The sequence below is a fragment of the Zingiber officinale genome, chromosome 4B (genome assembly GCF_018446385.1).
Source record: "Zingiber officinale cultivar Zhangliang chromosome 4B, Zo_v1.1, whole genome shotgun sequence".
Lineage (NCBI taxonomy): Eukaryota > Viridiplantae > Streptophyta > Magnoliopsida > Zingiberales > Zingiberaceae > Zingiber > Zingiber officinale.
In genome coordinates this window covers 97,737,984-97,759,135 of record NC_055993.1, presented here as the reverse complement: position 1 = coordinate 97,759,135, position 21,152 = coordinate 97,737,984, and the positions used below count along the sequence as shown (strand labels likewise).

Here is a 21,152-nt window from a genome sequence, read left to right as displayed (position 1 = left end):
CAGACTAGAAAAGTTGACTGTCTCCTTTTTTTTCCCCGCTAGTCAGTAGATTGTCTCTCACAAAAGCTCTTTTAGGAGGCTACAACCTCATGTGATGCATTTTAACTTTACCTTTCATATCTTTTGCAATCTAGATTATATTCTTTCCTTCCTGAAAACTTTATCAGTCGGTAACTTTGTACAGCTTCCTGGTTACTGAAGAAGATTCACAATACTGCTCATTCAAAGAAGGGGGAAAACTGACAAAAGGATGGTGTATTTATTTTAACATAATAAAAAAGTAAATTATAACCTACGAAACTTCCTCTGCATGGTCGACTCTATTGAATTCCTTGCTCAGCAAAAGAGTTGAGTGACAGTGTGATAAAGATCAGGGAGATGTGAAGTAATGATCTGCCGTTTGAGATCGAGATGGAGCTACTTGTAGTTGGAGGAACAGATGATCCATAAACGTTTGATCCATAAGGATATCTTGTGTTGAGAACAGAAGAGCTTGTGCTGTAAATGCAAACAGCGGCAAAGTCAACTCCTTTTTCTTAAACTGTCATTGCATACGAAGCGGCGGACTTGAACTTACCTCGTTGATTGATAATGGCATGTCGAAGTACCTGTCAGATTGAGAAAGATAATTAAAGAATCGGCGAGATGAAGAACTTGTTTGTTGCGAGTATTTGGGCAACTTACTGGGATCGACGCTGGTGATGATGGCAGTTCCTGCGAAATCGCAGCTCGTCGGGTTGGGTTTCCTCTGGTAGTAATCGTTGAATGCATAGGAAGCGTGGTCGCGCATGGTATCAGGGTCGAAGCATCCGCCACCTTTTTGAATGGAAGAGCAATCGGCACCACCATATCCGCAGGCGTAATCCAGGGCGACCTGCAACGAGGCCTGGGATGCAGTTTGGCTCGCCACGCACCAGCTTTGCCCCGACGACGAGGAGGAAGCTGGAGTCGAGTACGGAGTCATCGTCGGAAAGGGATTGTAGACAGGGGTGGTGGTCGTGGTGGCGGTGGGGTTGACCACTGGAACTGTGGCGATTGGCGTGATGACGTCCATTTCAGGCATGGCGTTTGCGGACTGCAGCGACGCGTGTTCTTCAAGTGCTGCCATGGATTGCAGAGCTTGCTGCTGGTTAAGAAGTGACAAAATGAGGAGCTCGAACTAAAAGACTAACCGGAGCAGCAGAGGAATCCCAGCAGGAAGATCAAACACTGGATGCGCCTCGCGCCCATCACCCTGTTAATTATCTTGGCTCAGGCAATCAGCACTTAAGCTGCCGGAAAAGGAATCAGAGGTTCCTTGGCGAGGCTGAGGAGAATAAGAGGAAACTTGAGAGGTGGAGAAGAATGGAAGGAAATGTTGGAGAATTCACTGTGTTGCAGTCTTGTGTTGGAACAGCAGTGATGGCTGTGATGATGAGGAAAGCGGGGGGAGGTGATGGTGGTGGTGGAACCTCTACTTTATGGTGGTCCTTTTGCTGTTGCATGAGACTAAATCATGTTGTGAAAGCTGGTGTTTGGATGCTCCCTTTCTGGATTCTCACTGACTCTCAGTTGGTCTCTGTTTGAGACTATCTGTGGTAGTGCTTCCAAAGAGTGTTTTTAAAATCACAAGTTATAATAGACAATAAAATAAAAAGATAAAACCACCAACTCACGGGCCCCTCTAAGACGGCCTGCCGTTGTCTAAAAAGTGTTTTTAAAATCGCAAGTTATAATAGACAATAAAAAGATAAACCGTCAACTCACGGCCCCTCTAAGGCAGCTTGCCGTTGTCTGGAAGGGAAGCAAGTCAAAGAGGACTTTGCCCAACAATAGTTGTATATATAAAGAGAGGTTGAGGCAACCAACAAAGTATTTCACATTCATTAGGAATCAATCTTAGGTCTTTGACAACACACTCTTATCTGAACCAACTGTGTCATCATCCCGTAGGACAAAGCACAGGATAGCACTGATAGGAAGTAGTTTCAGAAAACAACTATTTATCCTAAATCTAATTGCGTGTCTGATAAATAGACTTGGACATGGACTTTTCAGAGGTAGAGAATGGGGAATCTAGTTAGCAATCATTAGATATTGGTTATTGGCATTCATGATACATTAAACAAGTTCGGCAATGCAAGTAATGATTATGGCAGGAACAAGTGAATGGTATAAACAAACACTTTTTATTTCCTTTCACAAAATGCTAAGTCTACAACGGCGTCCGAATGGAATATACAGCTCAAGGGAATGAATTAGATACAATTTTGTTTGTAGTTGAGCCTGAGAATAGGATCAAATCTAAAAAAGCAAAGAAAACGATCTGGATAAATTGGCATTCTATAGAAAGAGAGCCAGTAAGATGATATGATGAATTCAAGGAGATAATGGCGTCCCCAAGAAAAAAGCAGGCGGCAGTTTATTACCAAACTTCTTTGCGATGATTGGACGAACATCATCAGCATCAACCAGGGACTCGAGAAAAGGAAGCAATTGAACCAAAGCGAGGTCAGATGGATCGTCAAACCAACTTTTAATTGGAATGCCATTATTAACTTGCAAATGGAAAACCTGAAATTTTAAAGCAAAACAACTGTCAGACTCAAGGTTGTTTGAAGGCTATATTTTGGGTCCTTGTGATAGAGAGAAGGAAATCTACCTGTGGAGTATTGTCTATGATGACAACTTTGGCTAGGTCAACCCCCAAGATAGTTAGGTCTTTTGTATAGCAACCATCTGAAAATATACAAGATTCACGATAGATGCGCCTAGAAATTATTCTTTGCTCTGGATCCAGTATGTCGAGTAATTGTGCAGCATAGATGCTTAGGCTAGCTGTGAAAATAACAATTTCAAACATTTGTGCCACTCTCTCGAGGAACATCTGCAGGAAAGGCCGTCTCTTTACATATACAGTTTGCTTCTTCATGTTAAAGAAAACTGAAAAAGTGAAATCTACATCATCGCAGTGCTCTAGCGAAGAATGTACCAAAGTTTCTGCAAATAATAGATCAGTCTTAGACATTATGAAGAGAAAACCAGACACATGATTTGATAATATTCTCAGAGGATAGTAACAATATCTGAGGAAGGATGGAAAAAATTTAGTACCTACCATCTAAATCAAGCACAAGAGTTATGGGTTTCCTTTCCTGTGTTTCAATCTCGGGGAGTAAAGGACAACCAGATGGAATTGCTTGAATATGATGCGAGAATCTGAAATCTAACTGGGGATTGAAGCATTCGGTTTCTCGCAAATCACCAGATTGACAATTCATGTCGAATTCTTGATGAGTTGCTATGTAAAAGCATGCATCATCTGAGTTCAACATGATTTCTTCGATTGATTCATTGCTGTGAATGCCACTGGTTTCCATTATCTTCTCAGGGAATGGCAGCAGCACATACTTCTCCGCCACATCAATAAGTATGTCAGAGTTAGTGAGTTCACAATGATGGAAAGAAACATCAGGAAATCCCATACAACTATGAAATGGTAAAGAAGGAACACTATCTGAGAAGCAGATATCCAACAAACTGCAAGCTTCATAATCAGTCAGGCCAGTGATTCCATTATCCCCTTCATCAGTAACCAAATTAGGCAATTCAGAAGTTCCATCTTTAACTGCAATTGATAAAAAAAACTTAGTCCTCTAACTCAAAGAAATTGAATATCCATAAAACTAGAGTCATTTGGAGTAGCCAAAAACGAAGAAGAGTCTATAACCTCCATCACCATGATTAGCTAGCTGAGAATCACCATCCTCAAAATTGGGTGAAAAAATTGTTTCCTCTTCAGACGTCAAGAATGTTGTTAGTGAACCCTGCATGTGTATGTAAATAATAACAAGACAAAATAACAATAAGCTAATTCAAAGTAGCATATAAACAAGCAACAATAGCATTATAGCAGTATCTTAACCAGCATATGAACTGAAAAACATCTAGATATTTATTTATTTTCTTTTTTTTCTAAATTCTCATAGCTATTGAACTTTTATCTGAATAAAATAAGTACCAGAAAATTAGAACTTATTGGCTGTAGATTGTTTTGTTTTCATTGGATGACAGATTATGAGAAGCCTGCCTGTTTTTCCAGTTATGGGTTGCCAAGCTCCACACAGACAAATGCTACAGCTCACACCTATCTGCATGGGAATTCACAAATACAAAATCTTTCACCTTTTTCAAGTCTAATGGTGGGCAAATACTCCTTGTTTTGCTTTACACTTAAGTTACTTTTTATTGTGAAGATGATTTACTATGCTTATATTTTCTAAATGTTTAGTTGAAATAGAAGGTATACATCTCCTTAGACAATTAATTGAAAAATATCGGGAGCAAAAACAAAATCTACACATGATATTCATTGACTTAGAAAAATCTTATGATAGAGTCCCAAGAGAAATTATATGGAGAATTTTAGAAAAGAGAGGTGTTAGCGTAACATATATTGAACTAATTAAGGATATGTATGAGGATGTAACGACCAGAGTAAAGACCAAAAAAGACTTGGTTAATAACAATAAAACAAGATAAAATTTATTTAAATATAGATGATGATATAATAGAAGATAGAGCTCAATGGCGTAAAAGGATTCATACAGCCGACCCCACCTAGTGGGAAAAGGCTTGGTTGTTGTTGTTGTTGTTGTTATTGTTTTTTAGTTGAAATAGATGGGTTGAATTTTCTGTCTGTAAACCTCTCCAAAAAAAACATTGTTTTGAAGAATCTTTTGCAAGGACAATATATATTGAACAAATATTTGAAATGGTCATTTCTTAAGAGCAAGGTTTTAAATCTCAGTTTGGATACCTGTCTTGGTCCAAGTCTGAAACAGTACCACGTGAACATTAACTCATATCAAACAAGTCAGCACCAATCTCATCATGTAGATATATATTTGTGTGAATTTATAGTTTATATGTTCCTATAGACATAATATCTTGATTCTTAAGTCAGTCATGCTCTCAACTCTTAAAAATACTTATTTGTTTATATAATCTTGTATTAAGATTATAGTGTTGGGCTTTGACAATTTCTTATTCTTGTTTATGCTTATCACATATATGTACACAACGCTTGATGTTATAATTATATTACTGGTATTCAAATTTTGTATTATATTGTATCATCCATTGTAGCCGACCCCACCTAGTGGATAATACTTTGTTGTTGTTGTTGTAGTATTGTATCATCCATTATATGCTATATATAGCTCTTATTGAACTCTGTATCACCTATATCTAGTGCACAAGCGTGCATTCTAGGCTTGTTGGCATAATTATATTACTGGTTCTTTTGTATTGACTAGTACAACATGAAATGTAAATCTATGCTTGTTCTCAGATGTTTTATTTTCATCGAAGAAATGCTAAAATGGGGAGAAGTGTGCAATTTTTTACCAGCTATTTGGCTTGAGTATATGCAACTTACTGATTGTCTAGGGTTCTTGAAAAAGAAAATTAGAAATATTTTTTTTTCTAGTTTTGTGAATAATTTTGAAGTTTCTGGGAGGGGCTACTACTGGAATTAGGGTAAGAGGAGATGTTTGCCAAGAGAACTAGCTCCAAACCACCTTTATATCTTGTTCAGCATGGAGGAGGAATGTTTTTGCCTGGTGTAAGCTATTTTTAGATGACATGCCTTGAAATTAGAGATGGACTTGGATAACCTTATATTAGAGTTGAATGATATGAATTTCATAATCTATATGATTTAGGAGCTGTACTGCCACTTTTGTGCAATTGCTTAACTTGTCAAGCTAGAGATGTTTCAAGTGGTAAAATATTATTCTATATGGGAGTCTTGTTTGATGACAAGGCGATTAAAAGGTTATTCAAGCTATATTATACACTGACTCTGATTTCTAGGGCTCTTCAAATTGGCTTGTATGTCAACTACTTCAAGTTTTTCAGATCAGATACTTTTCCATTGACATTATTCAAAGCACCGTTGGTCAATGCATTGTCATTTGAATAATCTTAGTTTACCTGCTAGAAATATTTGTAGTCTAATGAAGTGTTTTTGCAGCAAGCCAATTCTCTACAAAACAACATGTTAGCAACAAGCTTTCCACATCTTCAAGACGTTGATCACCCGTTGTCTCCCCTGCTTGCAAACCAGCATGTATCGACGAGGTATGGCACTACAGTGTCATCTATCGGTGGATCATCCTCTTCCATGCCCGAGGTAGTATATTTCACTTGGAATTTCTATTATCTTTTTGTTGCTTCACTGTGAATCCACGAAACACACACATATATACATGTATGTGTATATGTACGTAATTAATATTATGGAGGCAGAACTTTGTTAATTTGTTTCAAATATGATATCTAAGTTTTGATGTTGTAATTCCGTGATGGGTAACACAAGCGGCCTGTGCTTTGTTCAGGTCTTGAAACCCACAATGTTTCTGAATCCTCAATCGGCTCCTGTATCCTTGCCTACAACCACCCTGCTTACAAGCTCTGCATTCCCTCAGGCCCTTCCTGTTCCGCATTACTCTCAGCCAGCTATTCCATTAGGGCATTTTGCTAATCTGTTAAGCTATCCCATTCAACCACAGAGCTACCCATACTTGCCTCTGATACAACAAACATTGTATGTGGTCAGCCCATTCCATCCATCTGCTGTCTTACATAATGCCGGCATGAAGTATTCGCAACTTCAATACGAAAGCAACTTACCCACACCAAGTTTGCCCCAGGCTTCTGCCATATCTCATTATGGAGGGTTCGGAAGCTCATCTAGCATTCCTGGAGGCTTGAACCTCACCCACACAACTGCTTCTAACACGATGATTGGGATTAATGAAGCTCTGAGCCAGCAGTACAGAGAAGCGAGTCATTTCTTATCCCTTCAGCAGGTAACAATAATGCCTTTGCTATCCTCTTATAATTATAAAATTTTGAACCTATAGCCTCTGAACTCGTAATTCTTGTCAGCAAAATGAGGATCCCTCCATGTGGATCTATGGAGCTGGTTCAAGAACGACGCCACCCCTTCCCCCAAGCACTCTCCGTGATTATCAAGGTCAGAATCAGCAAAGTAGCTTTCGTCAGGTTCTATCAGCCATCACAGCTCCGCAGTTTCGGGTACTCAAACATGTACCTCTCCCAAGGAGGCTTGCAAAGAGAACATTTACAGAATCCTACCGAACTGAATCTCAATGGTTCTCAGACCACCACACAATCGCAACCAGCAAGCCAAATCTGGCAACAAGGCTACTAAGCCGTCTCCTAAGTTTTCAAAGTTTTTTAGAGGGCTCAAGTAGGTTGATCCCAGACATATGCCTAAGAGGCTGAGGGCTGTGCGTCTTTAGAGTTGGAGCGCGTGTTCTAATGGTTAGTGATGTGTTAGATGGCTTTTCTGTGCAACATTGAACTCTTATTTAACAAAAGTTGTTCTCTCTGGTTATGAAATATTACAAAATATTTCACGAAGTGAAATGATTTTAATAGGAGGTGATCTAAATGGGTATGTCGGAGTGAAAAATGAAGAATATGAGAGAGTACATGGGAGTTATGGGTTTGGAACGAACAATGAGGAAAGGAAAATTATATTAGATTTTGCGATAGCATATGACCTTATATTAGTTAATATATTTTTTTAAGAAAAGAGAAGAACATTTAGTCACATTCAAAAGTGGGAATAATAAATCGCAAATTGACTTTCTTATGGTTAGGAAGAAGGATAGAAAGATTTATAAAGATTGCAAAGTCATCCCTGGAGAAAGCTTAACTACCCAACATAGGGTAGTAGTGTTGGATATACGCCTCAAACATAGTATCCATAGAAAGAGAATATATACAATTCCTATAATTAAGTGGTGGAAGTTAAAGGATGGGAAACAAAATATATTTAAGGAGAAGGTAGAAGTACAAGTATTAGGTAAAATATACGATTCACTCTAATACAACATGGGATAAGATAACATCAAAGTTGAAAATAGTAGAATGGCAGATGTTTCAGTAATTTACATCAGTTTACAATCTCAACTTAACATTGTTCTCAGTCGGTGACGAAGTTGGTGGCGTAAAAACTGAACATGGAGAACATTTCTTGATCTCCTTCACCTTCAGCCCAGCAAAGGCATCCATCAGCACTAAGATGCTCTGCGCGTGGACCAGGTTCAGGTTGCCGAGGTAGTCGAAAGAATAACATTAGAGGGGCGAAAGATTATCTTTCACTAAGATTAGGTTAGCTTTTTCTTCGAATTCTTAGAGCGCTCGTGCAGTGACTCGTAGACATCAACTTTGTAACTCAACTTCACCTCATTGTAAATCAGTTAGTCTTGATCATTCCTAATGTTTTCTTCTTGTTTTTTGCTCAATCAATTCCTTTTGCCACATCTGCCACACACTGCAGACTAGAAAAGTTGACTGTCTCCTTTTTTTTCCCCGCTAGTCAGTAGATTGTCTCTCACAAAAGCTCTTTTAGGAGGCTACAACCTCATGTGATGCATTTTAACTTTACCTTTCATATCTTTTGCAATCTAGATTATATTCTTTCCTTCCTGAAAACTTTATCAGTCGGTAACTTTGTACAGCTTCCTGGTTACTGAAGAAGATTCACAATACTGCTCATTCAAAGAAGGGGGAAAACTGACAAAAGGATGGTGTATTTATTTTAACATAATAAAAAAGTAAATTATAACCTACGAAACTTCCTCTGCATGGTCGACTCTATTGAATTCCTTGCTCAGCAAAAGAGTTGAGTGACAGTGTGATAAAGATCAGGGAGATGTGAAGTAATGATCTGCCGTTTGAGATCGAGATGGAGCTACTTGTAGTTGGAGGAACAGATGATCCATAAACGTTTGATCCATAAGGATATCTTGTGTTGAGAACAGAAGAGCTTGTGCTGTAAATGCAAACAGCGGCAAAGTCAACTCCTTTTTCTTAAACTGTCATTGCATACGAAGCGGCGGACTTGAACTTACCTCGTTGATTGATAATGGCATGTCGAAGTACCTGTCAGATTGAGAAAGATAATTAAAGAATCGGCGAGATGAAGAACTTGTTTGTTGCGAGTATTTGGGCAACTTACTGGGATCGACGCTGGTGATGATGGCAGTTCCTGCGAAATCGCAGCTCGTCGGGTTGGGTTTCCTCTGGTAGTAATCGTTGAATGCATAGGAAGCGTGGTCGCGCATGGTATCAGGGTCGAAGCATCCGCCACCTTTTTGAATGGAAGAGCAATCGGCACCACCATATCCGCAGGCGTAATCCAGGGCGACCTGCAACGAGGCCTGGGATGCAGTTTGGCTCGCCACGCACCAGCTTTGCCCCGACGACGAGGAGGAAGCTGGAGTCGAGTACGGAGTCATCGTCGGAAAGGGATTGTAGACAGGGGTGGTGGTCGTGGTGGCGGTGGGGTTGACCACTGGAACTGTGGCGATTGGCGTGATGACGTCCATTTCAGGCATGGCGTTTGCGGACTGCAGCGACGCGTGTTCTTCAAGTGCTGCCATGGATTGCAGAGCTTGCTGCTGGTTAAGAAGTGACAAAATGAGGAGCTCGAACTAAAAGACTAACCGGAGCAGCAGAGGAATCCCAGCAGGAAGATCAAACACTGGATGCGCCTCGCGCCCATCACCCTGTTAATTATCTTGGCTCAGGCAATCAGCACTTAAGCTGCCGGAAAAGGAATCAGAGGTTCCTTGGCGAGGCTGAGGAGAATAAGAGGAAACTTGAGAGGTGGAGAAGAATGGAAGGAAATGTTGGAGAATTCACTGTGTTGCAGTCTTGTGTTGGAACAGCAGTGATGGCTGTGATGATGAGGAAAGCGGGGGGAGGTGATGGTGGTGGTGGAACCTCTACTTTATGGTGGTCCTTTTGCTGTTGCATGAGACTAAATCATGTTGTGAAAGCTGGTGTTTGGATGCTCCCTTTCTGGATTCTCACTGACTCTCAGTTGGTCTCTGTTTGAGACTATCTGTGGTAGTGCTTCCAAAGAGTGTTTTTAAAATCACAAGTTATAATAGACAATAAAATAAAAAGATAAAACCACCAACTCACGGGCCCCTCTAAGACGGCCTGCCGTTGTCTAAAAAGTGTTTTTAAAATCGCAAGTTATAATAGACAATAAAAAGATAAACCGTCAACTCACGGCCCCTCTAAGGCAGCTTGCCGTTGTCTGGAAGGGAAGCAAGTCAAAGAGGACTTTGCCCAACAATAGTTGTATATATAAAGAGAGGTTGAGGCAACCAACAAAGTATTTCACATTCATTAGGAATCAATCTTAGGTCTTTGACAACACACTCTTATCTGAACCAACTGTGTCATCATCCCGTAGGACAAAGCACAGGATAGCACTGATAGGAAGTAGTTTCAGAAAACAACTATTTATCCTAAATCTAATTGCGTGTCTGATAAATAGACTTGGACATGGACTTTTCAGAGGTAGAGAATGGGGAATCTAGTTAGCAATCATTAGATATTGGTTATTGGCATTCATGATACATTAAACAAGTTCGGCAATGCAAGTAATGATTATGGCAGGAACAAGTGAATGGTATAAACAAACACTTTTTATTTCCTTTCACAAAATGCTAAGTCTACAACGGCGTCCGAATGGAATATACAGCTCAAGGGAATGAATTAGATACAATTTTGTTTGTAGTTGAGCCTGAGAATAGGATCAAATCTAAAAAAGCAAAGAAAACGATCTGGATAAATTGGCATTCTATAGAAAGAGAGCCAGTAAGATGATATGATGAATTCAAGGAGATAATGGCGTCCCCAAGAAAAAAGCAGGCGGCAGTTTATTACCAAACTTCTTTGCGATGATTGGACGAACATCATCAGCATCAACCAGGGACTCGAGAAAAGGAAGCAATTGAACCAAAGCGAGGTCAGATGGATCGTCAAACCAACTTTTAATTGGAATGCCATTATTAACTTGCAAATGGAAAACCTGAAATTTTAAAGCAAAACAACTGTCAGACTCAAGGTTGTTTGAAGGCTATATTTTGGGTCCTTGTGATAGAGAGAAGGAAATCTACCTGTGGAGTATTGTCTATGATGACAACTTTGGCTAGGTCAACCCCCAAGATAGTTAGGTCTTTTGTATAGCAACCATCTGAAAATATACAAGATTCACGATAGATGCGCCTAGAAATTATTCTTTGCTCTGGATCCAGTATGTCGAGTAATTGTGCAGCATAGATGCTTAGGCTAGCTGTGAAAATAACAATTTCAAACATTTGTGCCACTCTCTCGAGGAACATCTGCAGGAAAGGCCGTCTCTTTACATATACAGTTTGCTTCTTCATGTTAAAGAAAACTGAAAAAGTGAAATCTACATCATCGCAGTGCTCTAGCGAAGAATGTACCAAAGTTTCTGCAAATAATAGATCAGTCTTAGACATTATGAAGAGAAAACCAGACACATGATTTGATAATATTCTCAGAGGATAGTAACAATATCTGAGGAAGGATGGAAAAAATTTAGTACCTACCATCTAAATCAAGCACAAGAGTTATGGGTTTCCTTTCCTGTGTTTCAATCTCGGGGAGTAAAGGACAACCAGATGGAATTGCTTGAATATGATGCGAGAATCTGAAATCTAACTGGGGATTGAAGCATTCGGTTTCTCGCAAATCACCAGATTGACAATTCATGTCGAATTCTTGATGAGTTGCTATGTAAAAGCATGCATCATCTGAGTTCAACATGATTTCTTCGATTGATTCATTGCTGTGAATGCCACTGGTTTCCATTATCTTCTCAGGGAATGGCAGCAGCACATACTTCTCCGCCACATCAATAAGTATGTCAGAGTTAGTGAGTTCACAATGATGGAAAGAAACATCAGGAAATCCCATACAACTATGAAATGGTAAAGAAGGAACACTATCTGAGAAGCAGATATCCAACAAACTGCAAGCTTCATAATCAGTCAGGCCAGTGATTCCATTATCCCCTTCATCAGTAACCAAATTAGGCAATTCAGAAGTTCCATCTTTAACTGCAATTGATAAAAAAAACTTAGTCCTCTAACTCAAAGAAATTGAATATCCATAAAACTAGAGTCATTTGGAGTAGCCAAAAACGAAGAAGAGTCTATAACCTCCATCACCATGATTAGCTAGCTGAGAATCACCATCCTCAAAATTGGGTGAAAAAATTGTTTCCTCTTCAGACGTCAAGAATGTTGTTAGTGAACCCTGCATGTGTATGTAAATAATAACAAGACAAAATAACAATAAGCTAATTCAAAGTAGCATATAAACAAGCAACAATAGCATTATAGCAGTATCTTAACCAGCATATGAACTGAAAAACATCTAGATATTTATTTATTTTCTTTTTTTTCTAAATTCTCATAGCTATTGAACTTTTATCTGAATAAAATAAGTACCAGAAAATTAGAACTTATTGGCTGTAGATTGTTTTGTTTTCATTGGATGACAGATTATGAGAAGCCTGCCTGTTCCCTTGTGATCTACAATTTTCTTTTCATTCTTTTATTCTGATTTGCATACAAATTTTAGAGAAGCCAAAGATGGTAATGGAGGTGCATATTTTCATTGAAAAACAGTTTAATTTGTGTTTTTCAGTCACTAACTCTTCATAAACCAAAGAGGAAATCAGATTTTCATATAAGTTAACTGGAACCGACTAACTACATAATCATTTGGGAAACCTTGAATATATTTCTGGTCAAACTTATTATAACAAGAGTTTCTGTGCATATCTGATTGCTGTAGACAATTCCAACATATTTTCTCTGTCGGCAACTAATTTATGCTCTAAGAATATCATGGAAACTAGACTACCCATTTCCCTCAATCAACACATGCACCCTTCTCAAGAGTATAAACTAAGAACCTAACACCCTTATGGTTGTGTATGATTTCTTTTTTTATTAAAAAAAAATTAAAGAGAAGTTGCCAGCAATATATATGCTGGTGAAAAAGGTTATGCAGGTGGCAATTCACATGATAAAGTTGACAGTTAGCTAAAAAATCAGATAGAGCAAAGCATTGCTTGAGCTAGAGAAAAAAAAAGTGTAGCTGATTATCGTAAGGGTTCAATACATATTATAGTTTTGGAAAAGAAAATAGATACCAATGTTTCAATGGACAAAACATCAGGTGATAATGAGGACCAGTTCAGAAATAGAGTGGATGCTCCATCTGATTCTGTTGTCCTTGACAGAGAACCTGACTCAGCAGCACTGGTAATAATTTCTTTTGAATACTGTCCTGTAGCATTAAAGAAATCAAATTAAAGTGTGAGCAGGGAGACTCAAAAGGGAGAAGAAGAAAAGTAGGGAGACACAAAAGGAAGAAGAAAAGACTTCCCAAGCCAATTGTAACAAAACTCACCATCATCAATTTGGTGACATTGATCAGAAATTTCCACCTCTGTATTGATCTGAGAAGAGAATTTTTCTGATCTCCTGGTTAATCTTTGACGAGCATGAACACTGTGCAATCTTAGGCATCCCTCATTTGATTTTCTCTTCATGCTCAATCCTGGCATTTGAGCTACAGTGTCTACCCGAGTTCAACTTGATGAACATAAACTACAAGCAGAAAGGCATGATTTATTAGGGAAAATGATAAACAATATGCATGAGCACGTCAATATGTGAATAAGACTAACCGACAATTAAATCAGGATAGAACATTGATAAGTTACATTTGCAATGGAAGATGTACCCAACTGGTCTTATATATATTTCATGGTTTTTATACGCAAGATAATACAAGATAAGAAACAAAAAATAAAGCTACGCAATTAGGAAATTTTATACACGATCTAAAAAAAAGCAACCACTTTCATCTTTGAATTTTCAATCAGAGTCAATAAAGCAACTATATGTGGACAATGCAGCATGATTTCAGTTGAAGATATGCTAATTTTGCTAGATCCAAGTGAACCATCCCAAACCAAGATAATGTCCAAGAAGAGTTCTGTGATATACTGTGTCAGTTAGGCATCATCAAGGATGGCACAGATAAAGATCCAGAGAAGACTCTAAGAATCTGATATTTGGTAAATGTGCATCTCATAAATAGTCGTTTAGTGGTCTCTGAGATGCAAGAGCTCAGGACATAACAGATGAAACAGGGATACAAATTTGGGAGAGGAAGGAACATGAGTGCAAGTACTTTCATAGCATTATCTAAAGGAGGCCATTGGAGTCCAGATATCATGGAGTTTGATGGCACATCACTTGTATTTTCGAAGCACACATTTTTGTGTCCTAAGCATCACAGAAACTGTGGTGAATTCCAACCAAGTTTTCTTTTGTCATGGTCAGTGGCATACATACCGAACAAACCTTCTGTAGCCTGTTTTCTAACTTGTGTATTTAGCAGTTTCCTATCAGGATTTTCTTATAGACTTCTGATGGAGTTTTCTAGGCTTTAGGATTTGTGCCCACACCACAGATTCCTGATGAGCCTTTTCCATATCAGTGCTTTGGAGAGGCACAGAATGGTTCTCTATTTTTTTCAGCCTACTCTGATGGGCACAGTTTTTCCAGATCAGTTTTCTCTACAATATCATTGGCATTCATATGCAATGTCCACATTCTCACTTCTTTGTGCTTCAGAAAAAGCTAAACAACAGGTGCCATCCCAAACTGTGTGCAGAGCATCTTTGCTGCAGCCACACATGAAGAGACCTCAACACATCCATTTTTACATTGCAACACTGCCAAGAGCGGGTGGGCACAATTGTTAGCCTGCTTTCACTTGCACAGAAATTTCCAATCTCGGCTGATGTCTGGAGTGACAGGTTAGAATCATTTTCTGAAAAAATCTGATGGATTTCTAGTACTTTTATACCCCGGCCCGCAGGATATTCGTTATCTGGAAAGCAAGAAATGAGATCCTTTTTCATGCAAAACTTCCTCAGCCTACTGATTTCCTACATCTCTGGCATCAGACCTACTGCTGGATGCCTAGAGTTAAACCTCCTCATTGAATTGACTACCTGCGATTGCTAGTCCATCTTTGCCATATTCTGCAGAAAACGTTGAATAGAGATCTCTGTTCTGGGTTGATACTGCAGGAAATTAAAAAGAGACCTCCTGACTATTTGCATTTTTTTTTTTTTGCAATTTCTTTCCTGTGACAAATTGATCCTTCTTAATATAGTTGAACTAACCATTTATTCATCCTTTTTCTTCATTTTCAAAAACACGAACACATTTTATCAATTAATAACATGAGGAAATAAAAAATTCTAACATTAACTTTGTTGCAACAAAGAAATAAAAAGTTAAATATAGTTTGTAAATTTATATAACACTTAAAAGTCTTATCCTCGTACATGAACTTGCATGGAAAATAGTAGAGATGACCTCAGCCAACCACTAAAATCAGAAAAATTATACATAATGAAGATCTAGGACTATGTTTCCAATAAATCAAGATTAGCTTACCTTGATTTAACCCCAGAACAATGGCATGGCAGCTAAAATGCCAAAGGAAGGAGCTCCAGTTATTCTAATTGTACATACAACAAAAATCAATGCCAGTCGGAAGTTATCCGTCTTTAGACAAGAAGAAAGATGTGATGATCGCCTTGTGTCATGCTGCTCTCCTCTCAATAAACCTTTCCTTTTGGTCTGGATATTTACCTGGAATCATGGCTACAATGTGTTAGTTAAGAAGACTAATCAATATAAAACCAATGACATCTGCATGTAGCTAAAACAAAAAAGGAAAGCTATGTGTTTTTCAAACAAAAAAAGATCTTGTGTATATCTTGAAACACAAAAGAGTTATCTTGTAGTTTCCAAGTTGCCATTATATGCAAGTATGCTTTGTAAAACTCATGCTTACAAGATAAAAGCATCTCAAAAGCACACAAGCAATGCTGATATTGGTGTCCCAATCAGTGTAGTAACTCAAGGGAGCACGCTCACTATTCAGAATTATATGGTTTAGTTCTTAGCTTCCACAACAAGATATTAAATACAACTTCCAACAAGTTAAATCAGATAACAAGGATTCACTACCGCAGTACAAAGTTCTGAATTACTTTTTAACGAAATTAATCACTGACTACGGAAACCAAAATATAACAAATTGCCATACAAAATAAAGGAAAAACAATCTAAAAGTTAGGTTAAACCCTAAAAATTAGAGTTAATATCAAGAAGCAGAACCAAAGCCCAATTTGGACACCAAAACCGGTCGACAGAGTGGGGGAAAGAACATCCCCAGGAGACTGATATAAGAAAGACATAAAATTTAGTCACAGCAAATCAAGCTAATTTCTCTACAACAAGACTGAAGACATCAAGAGAGTTTGACGCGGTCGCACTTGCAATAACACAGTGCCCAGGATAGCATTACACAAGTCGGAGTCAAATTCCGCCAGATATGTTACAGAAGAACAAATCGCCAGATAAATCCATACAGAAACTTAAACTTCCGAAAAAGTGGATCTGGGAGCAGCAAAAACAAGCATACCGCGGATGAATTAGAGCCACCGGAAGAGGGGAACGAGAAAGAAAGATTAGAAGAGGCAGGGAGAGATAACACTCACCAAAGTTCCCAGCTCGTCGCCCGCCCTCACTCTCTCTACCCCTCGAGGAGGCCGGAATCGGAGAGAGAGAGAGAGGAGAGGAGAAATTGAGAGGCGAGTGAAAAGAAGAAGCGGGGCTGGAGACGATCGTCTCTCCTCCGCTAAATGGAACGTCGGCGATACGATCCGGGGACCAGCAATGGACGGACAGGATGCGGCATGGCCCGTTCAACCCAGCCGCTACGTCGGCGACGCGTGGACTGCTGCGGTCCGACTCAGCAGCGTGTCGCTCGGCACGTGCGAGCGCGCGAGCTGGAAATCCGACTAACCAGGCCTCGCCGCCGCGCGCACGCGATCCGGGGTGGGTGTTCCGTGGCGCAGTGCCTGATGACGCGACGACAAGTGGCCATTTCTGGGGATCGCGCTCCCGGTAGACACGCGTCGAATGTCGAAGCCAATTCGAAGATGCAGAGGGCCCATGCGGTGCTACTCGCTGCCCATCTGTAAATGAATCTCGAGTGAATTTGTTGTTTGACGCGGTAAAAATTTATTTATGATAATTCAATAAATAAATAAATTTTAATAATTTATTAAATTAAATAGATAATTTTGAATATATTGTATTAATTATTAATATTCATGAATATAAATTAGGAGTTGTTCATCAATAATATTTAGTGAACGATATTTATTAATAAAGTTTTTATTAACATAATAAATAAAATCAAAATGAATAAGTAAAGCTATATTATTATCCCAAATGAATAAACTAAATTGATTTAGCAAATAAACATTGGAGATTAATTTGGAATATATAATTTCATCCCAAAAGTTCTATTTGACCGAAGGAAAGTTTAGCATTCGTAGTACTCAACTAAAATATATTAAAATTAATCATCTTCCCAGTTTTACGTGATAAAAGAGCATTAGATAGAACTAAATTGATAGCTAGACATCCCAATATTTTCTTTTTACGATTTATTATTATTATTATTATTATTATTATTATTATTATTATTAATCTAAATATACGGACCTTCAGTTTAACCAGTCCGGAGATGAATGACCTGATCCCACAAACCAACAACCACCAGATAAATTCAAAAGCACGAGCCACTCCTCGCTCAGTGGTTAACATCCCATATTTTTCATTTTACTAGAAGATGTCTTATAATTCTTTGTACCTGGGATTCAAATTGTGGGTATGCAATGCATTGTAGTTGAGATTCAAATTGTGAGTGTGTGTCCTAGATGAGATATGAATCGTGAGTGCTTAGAAAACTACTTGTGCACCTTACCGTTTTGCCATGGTATGAGGTAATTTTTTTTATCACTTTTTATTTTGATAATCTAAGTATCCAACTCTTACGATCCGACTAATCTTAGAGGTGATTGTCCCAGCCCTATAAAAATTTCCCACTAACTAGTAGGATAATTTTGGAAGCATAGATGAGTCCTAATGGATGACCCAACATCATAAGTATTTCGAACTTCCTAGGTATAATATGCCCTTTGTAAGATTCGAACTCTAGTTGTTTAGGGAGCATGTCATGCTTATTACCTTCACATCATATCCCAAGGGCTTTAGACACTATTAACCTTGACTCTTTTTTTTTTTTTTTTGGATAATTCAAGAGTTTGGGTCTTCAACCCAACTAGTTCTGAGGTAGACCGTCCGACTCCACAGAATGACCACTAGGCAAGTCTAGAAGCATGAGCGGCTTCTCGCCCAGTAGCCAACATCCTAGAATTTTCTTTCCACTAAAGAAAAATGTTGTGCAGTGCGTCATAACTAAGATTCGAACTGTGGGTGATTGGGAAATTGCTTGAACTTTTTGTCATTGCACCATAACCAGGGTGTAGGAATTATAATAGAATTGTACAAAACAAATTAAGCATACCTCATTGCGGCAAAGAAAGATAAGAGGTATTCTTACTGTCAATAAGAAGATTACCAGCAGGAACCTTCTCGTAAGATCCACAAACTAAATCCCTGTTGCTTGGATGTTTCTCCTTCCACAGTGAAAATGAATCTCACGTATCGAATATCTCTCACGTTTTAAACCTCTCTTCTCACCCTTGGATGCTCCTTTTATAATGGGAATTATCTTAGGGGTAAAAGAGATATTTTGTCGCAAGGTAATGTGACGTGAGCATGCCCATGTTCCCATTTTCTACATCTCCCACTCGTCCAAGGTAAGTCATTAAGACTAGGTCAGAATCAAGTAACTAAGACTAGTTAGTCATAAAGACTAAATAATTAAGTTGTATAGACTATATAAGAATCAAGTCACAAAGACTAAGCAGAACATCCAATCTATACTTAAGGGAAAATAGTTTATATGACAACAATCATATTCAGCGATTGTCACTAAGAAGATTATTATACCTTACATAGTCGCTCTCCGAACAATCAATGCTAATAAAGTTGTTACACTTTACTTAGCTGCTCTTTCAAATGATTTAGGGACACTCTCATAATGACACATAGCCTCTCTCTTGGTGGTACATATTCGTTATCCATGAAACATCCAATCGTCCGATAGAATGCAACCATCACTACTACAAATTGAGGCTAAGACATCACCCCTAAAGTGTTGTTTTTAGCCATATAAATGTTGCATTATACCTAAGGTAACGCTTTTCATTCTATCTTATCAGGTCCTGTTATGTTAGATATAACACAACGCTTTTGCCATTTTATGCAATACTTTTTTGAACTGTCACGATATATAGCAAAGACAACGCTTCTTTATATGCAACACTTTTTTCTTTCACCAGCAACACTTATTCTTTTGTTACTCTTAAAAAATTGCAACACTTTTAACTATTAATAGCAACAATTTTTTAACCCAATAATGCAACACTTTTTCCATTAAATGCATCACTTTTTATTAAAATTTTCACCTAACACTTTTACCCATTAATAGTAACACTTATTTTTCACCAATATATTATTGATAATGCAATTTTATTATCCAATCAAACACATTTGTATAAAAATAGATTATTCAAAATATGATCATTATATTGCAAAAATTGTACCACAAGAATTTTATAAAAATCCAACAATTGACATCTACAATATATCACCAACTAAAGCACTATACAAAAGCCATCAATTAATACCTTCATGAATCTCCCCAAAAAGGCAACCATACATTTACAAAAAGCCAACTATACAAACTCTTTGCTTGCCTTAAAAAAATCACATAGGTATCCAAAATGTAACACTCATTCTCATTCCCAACTATAACAGCTGCTTAGCTATCCAAAATGCTTGCTGCCTACAAGAAAAGCATCACAATATGGACAATAAAAGTAAGAATAGAGATTTGATCAAGTAGCAAAAGTAATAACCTTTGTACTCAACTGACAATATATCTAAATACACTTTATCCAACCACCATCCTTCAGCTGGAAAATAACATCTACTAAATTTAGTATGAGAATACTCAAATTTGGTGAGACACACTGCAATGAGAGTTAAAAATGATAGCATATCAAAATAAGCAACTGCAAAGAAGTACCAAACCTCATAGCACAACTAGGTACCAACCATATAAAGAATGATAAACTAAGTACTATTAAATGAGAAAAATGCATGCAAAAGCACATTGGTCTTAGAAATTCTGGAAAAAAAAGGAAATAGTAGTGAAATGGGTGTTAGCGAAGAGCAAGAGGTAAAACATATACAAACACAATGAAAGACTCACATGTTACTAATCCAAGTAATCTCTCATGCTACAAATTTGCAATTGGATGATAAACTTAGCATAATTCAGAGCAAAAAATTATATAATTGAACATCAAACTTGCAAAGTCAATTATATAATTCAGCATCAAACTTGCAAAGTCAATAGCAATAATAAATAGCTATCAACAAAACCACATCAGGAAGAACTAAACCTCAAGCATCAAATTGTAGCAAGTGGGTAAGTTCCATAGTCAAAATGAAATGATTTTCTATGATTAATGGAAATAAGGACCGGAGATTTAGTTAATTTAAACTTACATGGCAAACATTCACAACCACTTCCAAGTGAACATGCAAAGTTCAAAGTGTCTTTTCAAATAATTTTATTGCCCATGTAATTCATACATAAATAAAAATAAGTTAATTTAAACTTACATGGCAAACATTCAACCACTTCCAACCATTAAGAGTTCAACCAGTGAAAAAAAATAAAAATAAGTCTTATACATAACAGGTGGATAAAAGAAAGGGATAGTTCAAAATTTTAGAGCTACTCATATTGTTGAAGGATAAAATTTAGTTCATAGATGGATTGAAAAGTAGCAGGTGATGACAATTCCAAGAGAACATTAGTTAAAGTTACCTTCAAGCAACTAAATCATAGCATTCTTTCATGATGAAAACATACCGAATTCATCAACATAGCCACTGCTATCCAAACAATCACCTCAAATCAGTAATGTATCCATATCCATACATCCGAGAAATAAGAATTCCCTGAATCAAATACTAAGTACAACCTAACCACATTCATAATCAAATAACCAATCTCATATAGAGATGAGAAACAACCTCTGTTCGTTACATCCACGCCAAGGCACAAAGCTTCGTTCTGCCCAGCTGCCCTCACCATCATAGGGAATCGTTGGCCAGCAAAGAGTGGACAGGACCCAATACAGGATGGGAATTCAT

General features: G+C 37.9%; 3 protein-coding genes across 9 annotated transcripts; all 3 read right to left on the bottom strand.

Annotated features, from left to right (window-relative positions):
• Window positions 1–143: 143 nt before the first annotated feature.
• Window positions 144–1,537, bottom strand: LOC121975654 (PLASMODESMATA CALLOSE-BINDING PROTEIN 3-like). 4 transcript variants are annotated; one of them, XM_042527435.1, is made up of 5 exons: window positions 1,173–1,537; window positions 685–1,101; window positions 578–608; window positions 293–498; window positions 144–214 (listed from the first exon to the last, which is right to left on the bottom strand). In XM_042527435.1, exons 1-4 carry the CDS (start codon window positions 1,228–1,230, stop codon window positions 321–323), a joined length of 684 nt encoding a protein of 227 aa, XP_042383369.1. In that variant the 5' UTR covers window positions 1,231–1,537; the 3' UTR covers window positions 144–214; window positions 293–320. The 4 variants fall into 4 exon arrangements, with proteins under 4 accessions (XP_042383369.1, XP_042383368.1, XP_042383370.1 ...); XM_042527434.1 differs by having other exon boundaries at window positions 144–195; XM_042527436.1 differs by having other exon boundaries at window positions 144–188.
• Window positions 1,538–2,149: 612 nt separating this feature from the next.
• On the bottom strand, window positions 2,150–16,659 carry LOC121978433. The gene is made up of 14 exons (XM_042530780.1): window positions 16,505–16,659; window positions 15,393–15,590; window positions 13,324–13,523; window positions 13,064–13,200; window positions 12,063–12,159; window positions 11,451–11,960; window positions 10,995–11,332; window positions 10,715–10,906; window positions 9,724–9,828; window positions 8,931–9,479; window positions 3,710–3,854; window positions 3,098–3,607; window positions 2,642–2,979; window positions 2,150–2,553 (listed from the first exon to the last, which is right to left on the bottom strand). The coding sequence occupies exons 3-14, from the start codon at window positions 13,478–13,480 to the stop codon at window positions 2,359–2,361; spliced, it is 3,273 nt and encodes a 1,090-aa protein (XP_042386714.1). The 5' UTR covers window positions 13,481–13,523; window positions 15,393–15,590; window positions 16,505–16,659; the 3' UTR covers window positions 2,150–2,358.
• Window positions 8,497–9,892, bottom strand: LOC121975653 (PLASMODESMATA CALLOSE-BINDING PROTEIN 3-like). Of its 4 annotated transcripts, none has more exons than XM_042527431.1 (5): window positions 9,526–9,892; window positions 9,038–9,454; window positions 8,931–8,961; window positions 8,646–8,851; window positions 8,497–8,567 (listed from the first exon to the last, which is right to left on the bottom strand). In XM_042527431.1, the coding sequence occupies exons 1-4, from the start codon at window positions 9,581–9,583 to the stop codon at window positions 8,674–8,676; spliced, it is 684 nt and encodes a 227-aa protein (XP_042383365.1). In that variant the 5' UTR covers window positions 9,584–9,892; the 3' UTR covers window positions 8,497–8,567; window positions 8,646–8,673. The 4 variants fall into 4 exon arrangements, with proteins under 4 accessions (XP_042383365.1, XP_042383364.1, XP_042383366.1 ...); XM_042527430.1 differs by having other exon boundaries at window positions 8,497–8,548; XM_042527432.1 differs by having other exon boundaries at window positions 8,497–8,541.
• Window positions 16,660–21,152: the final 4,493 nt, after the last annotated feature.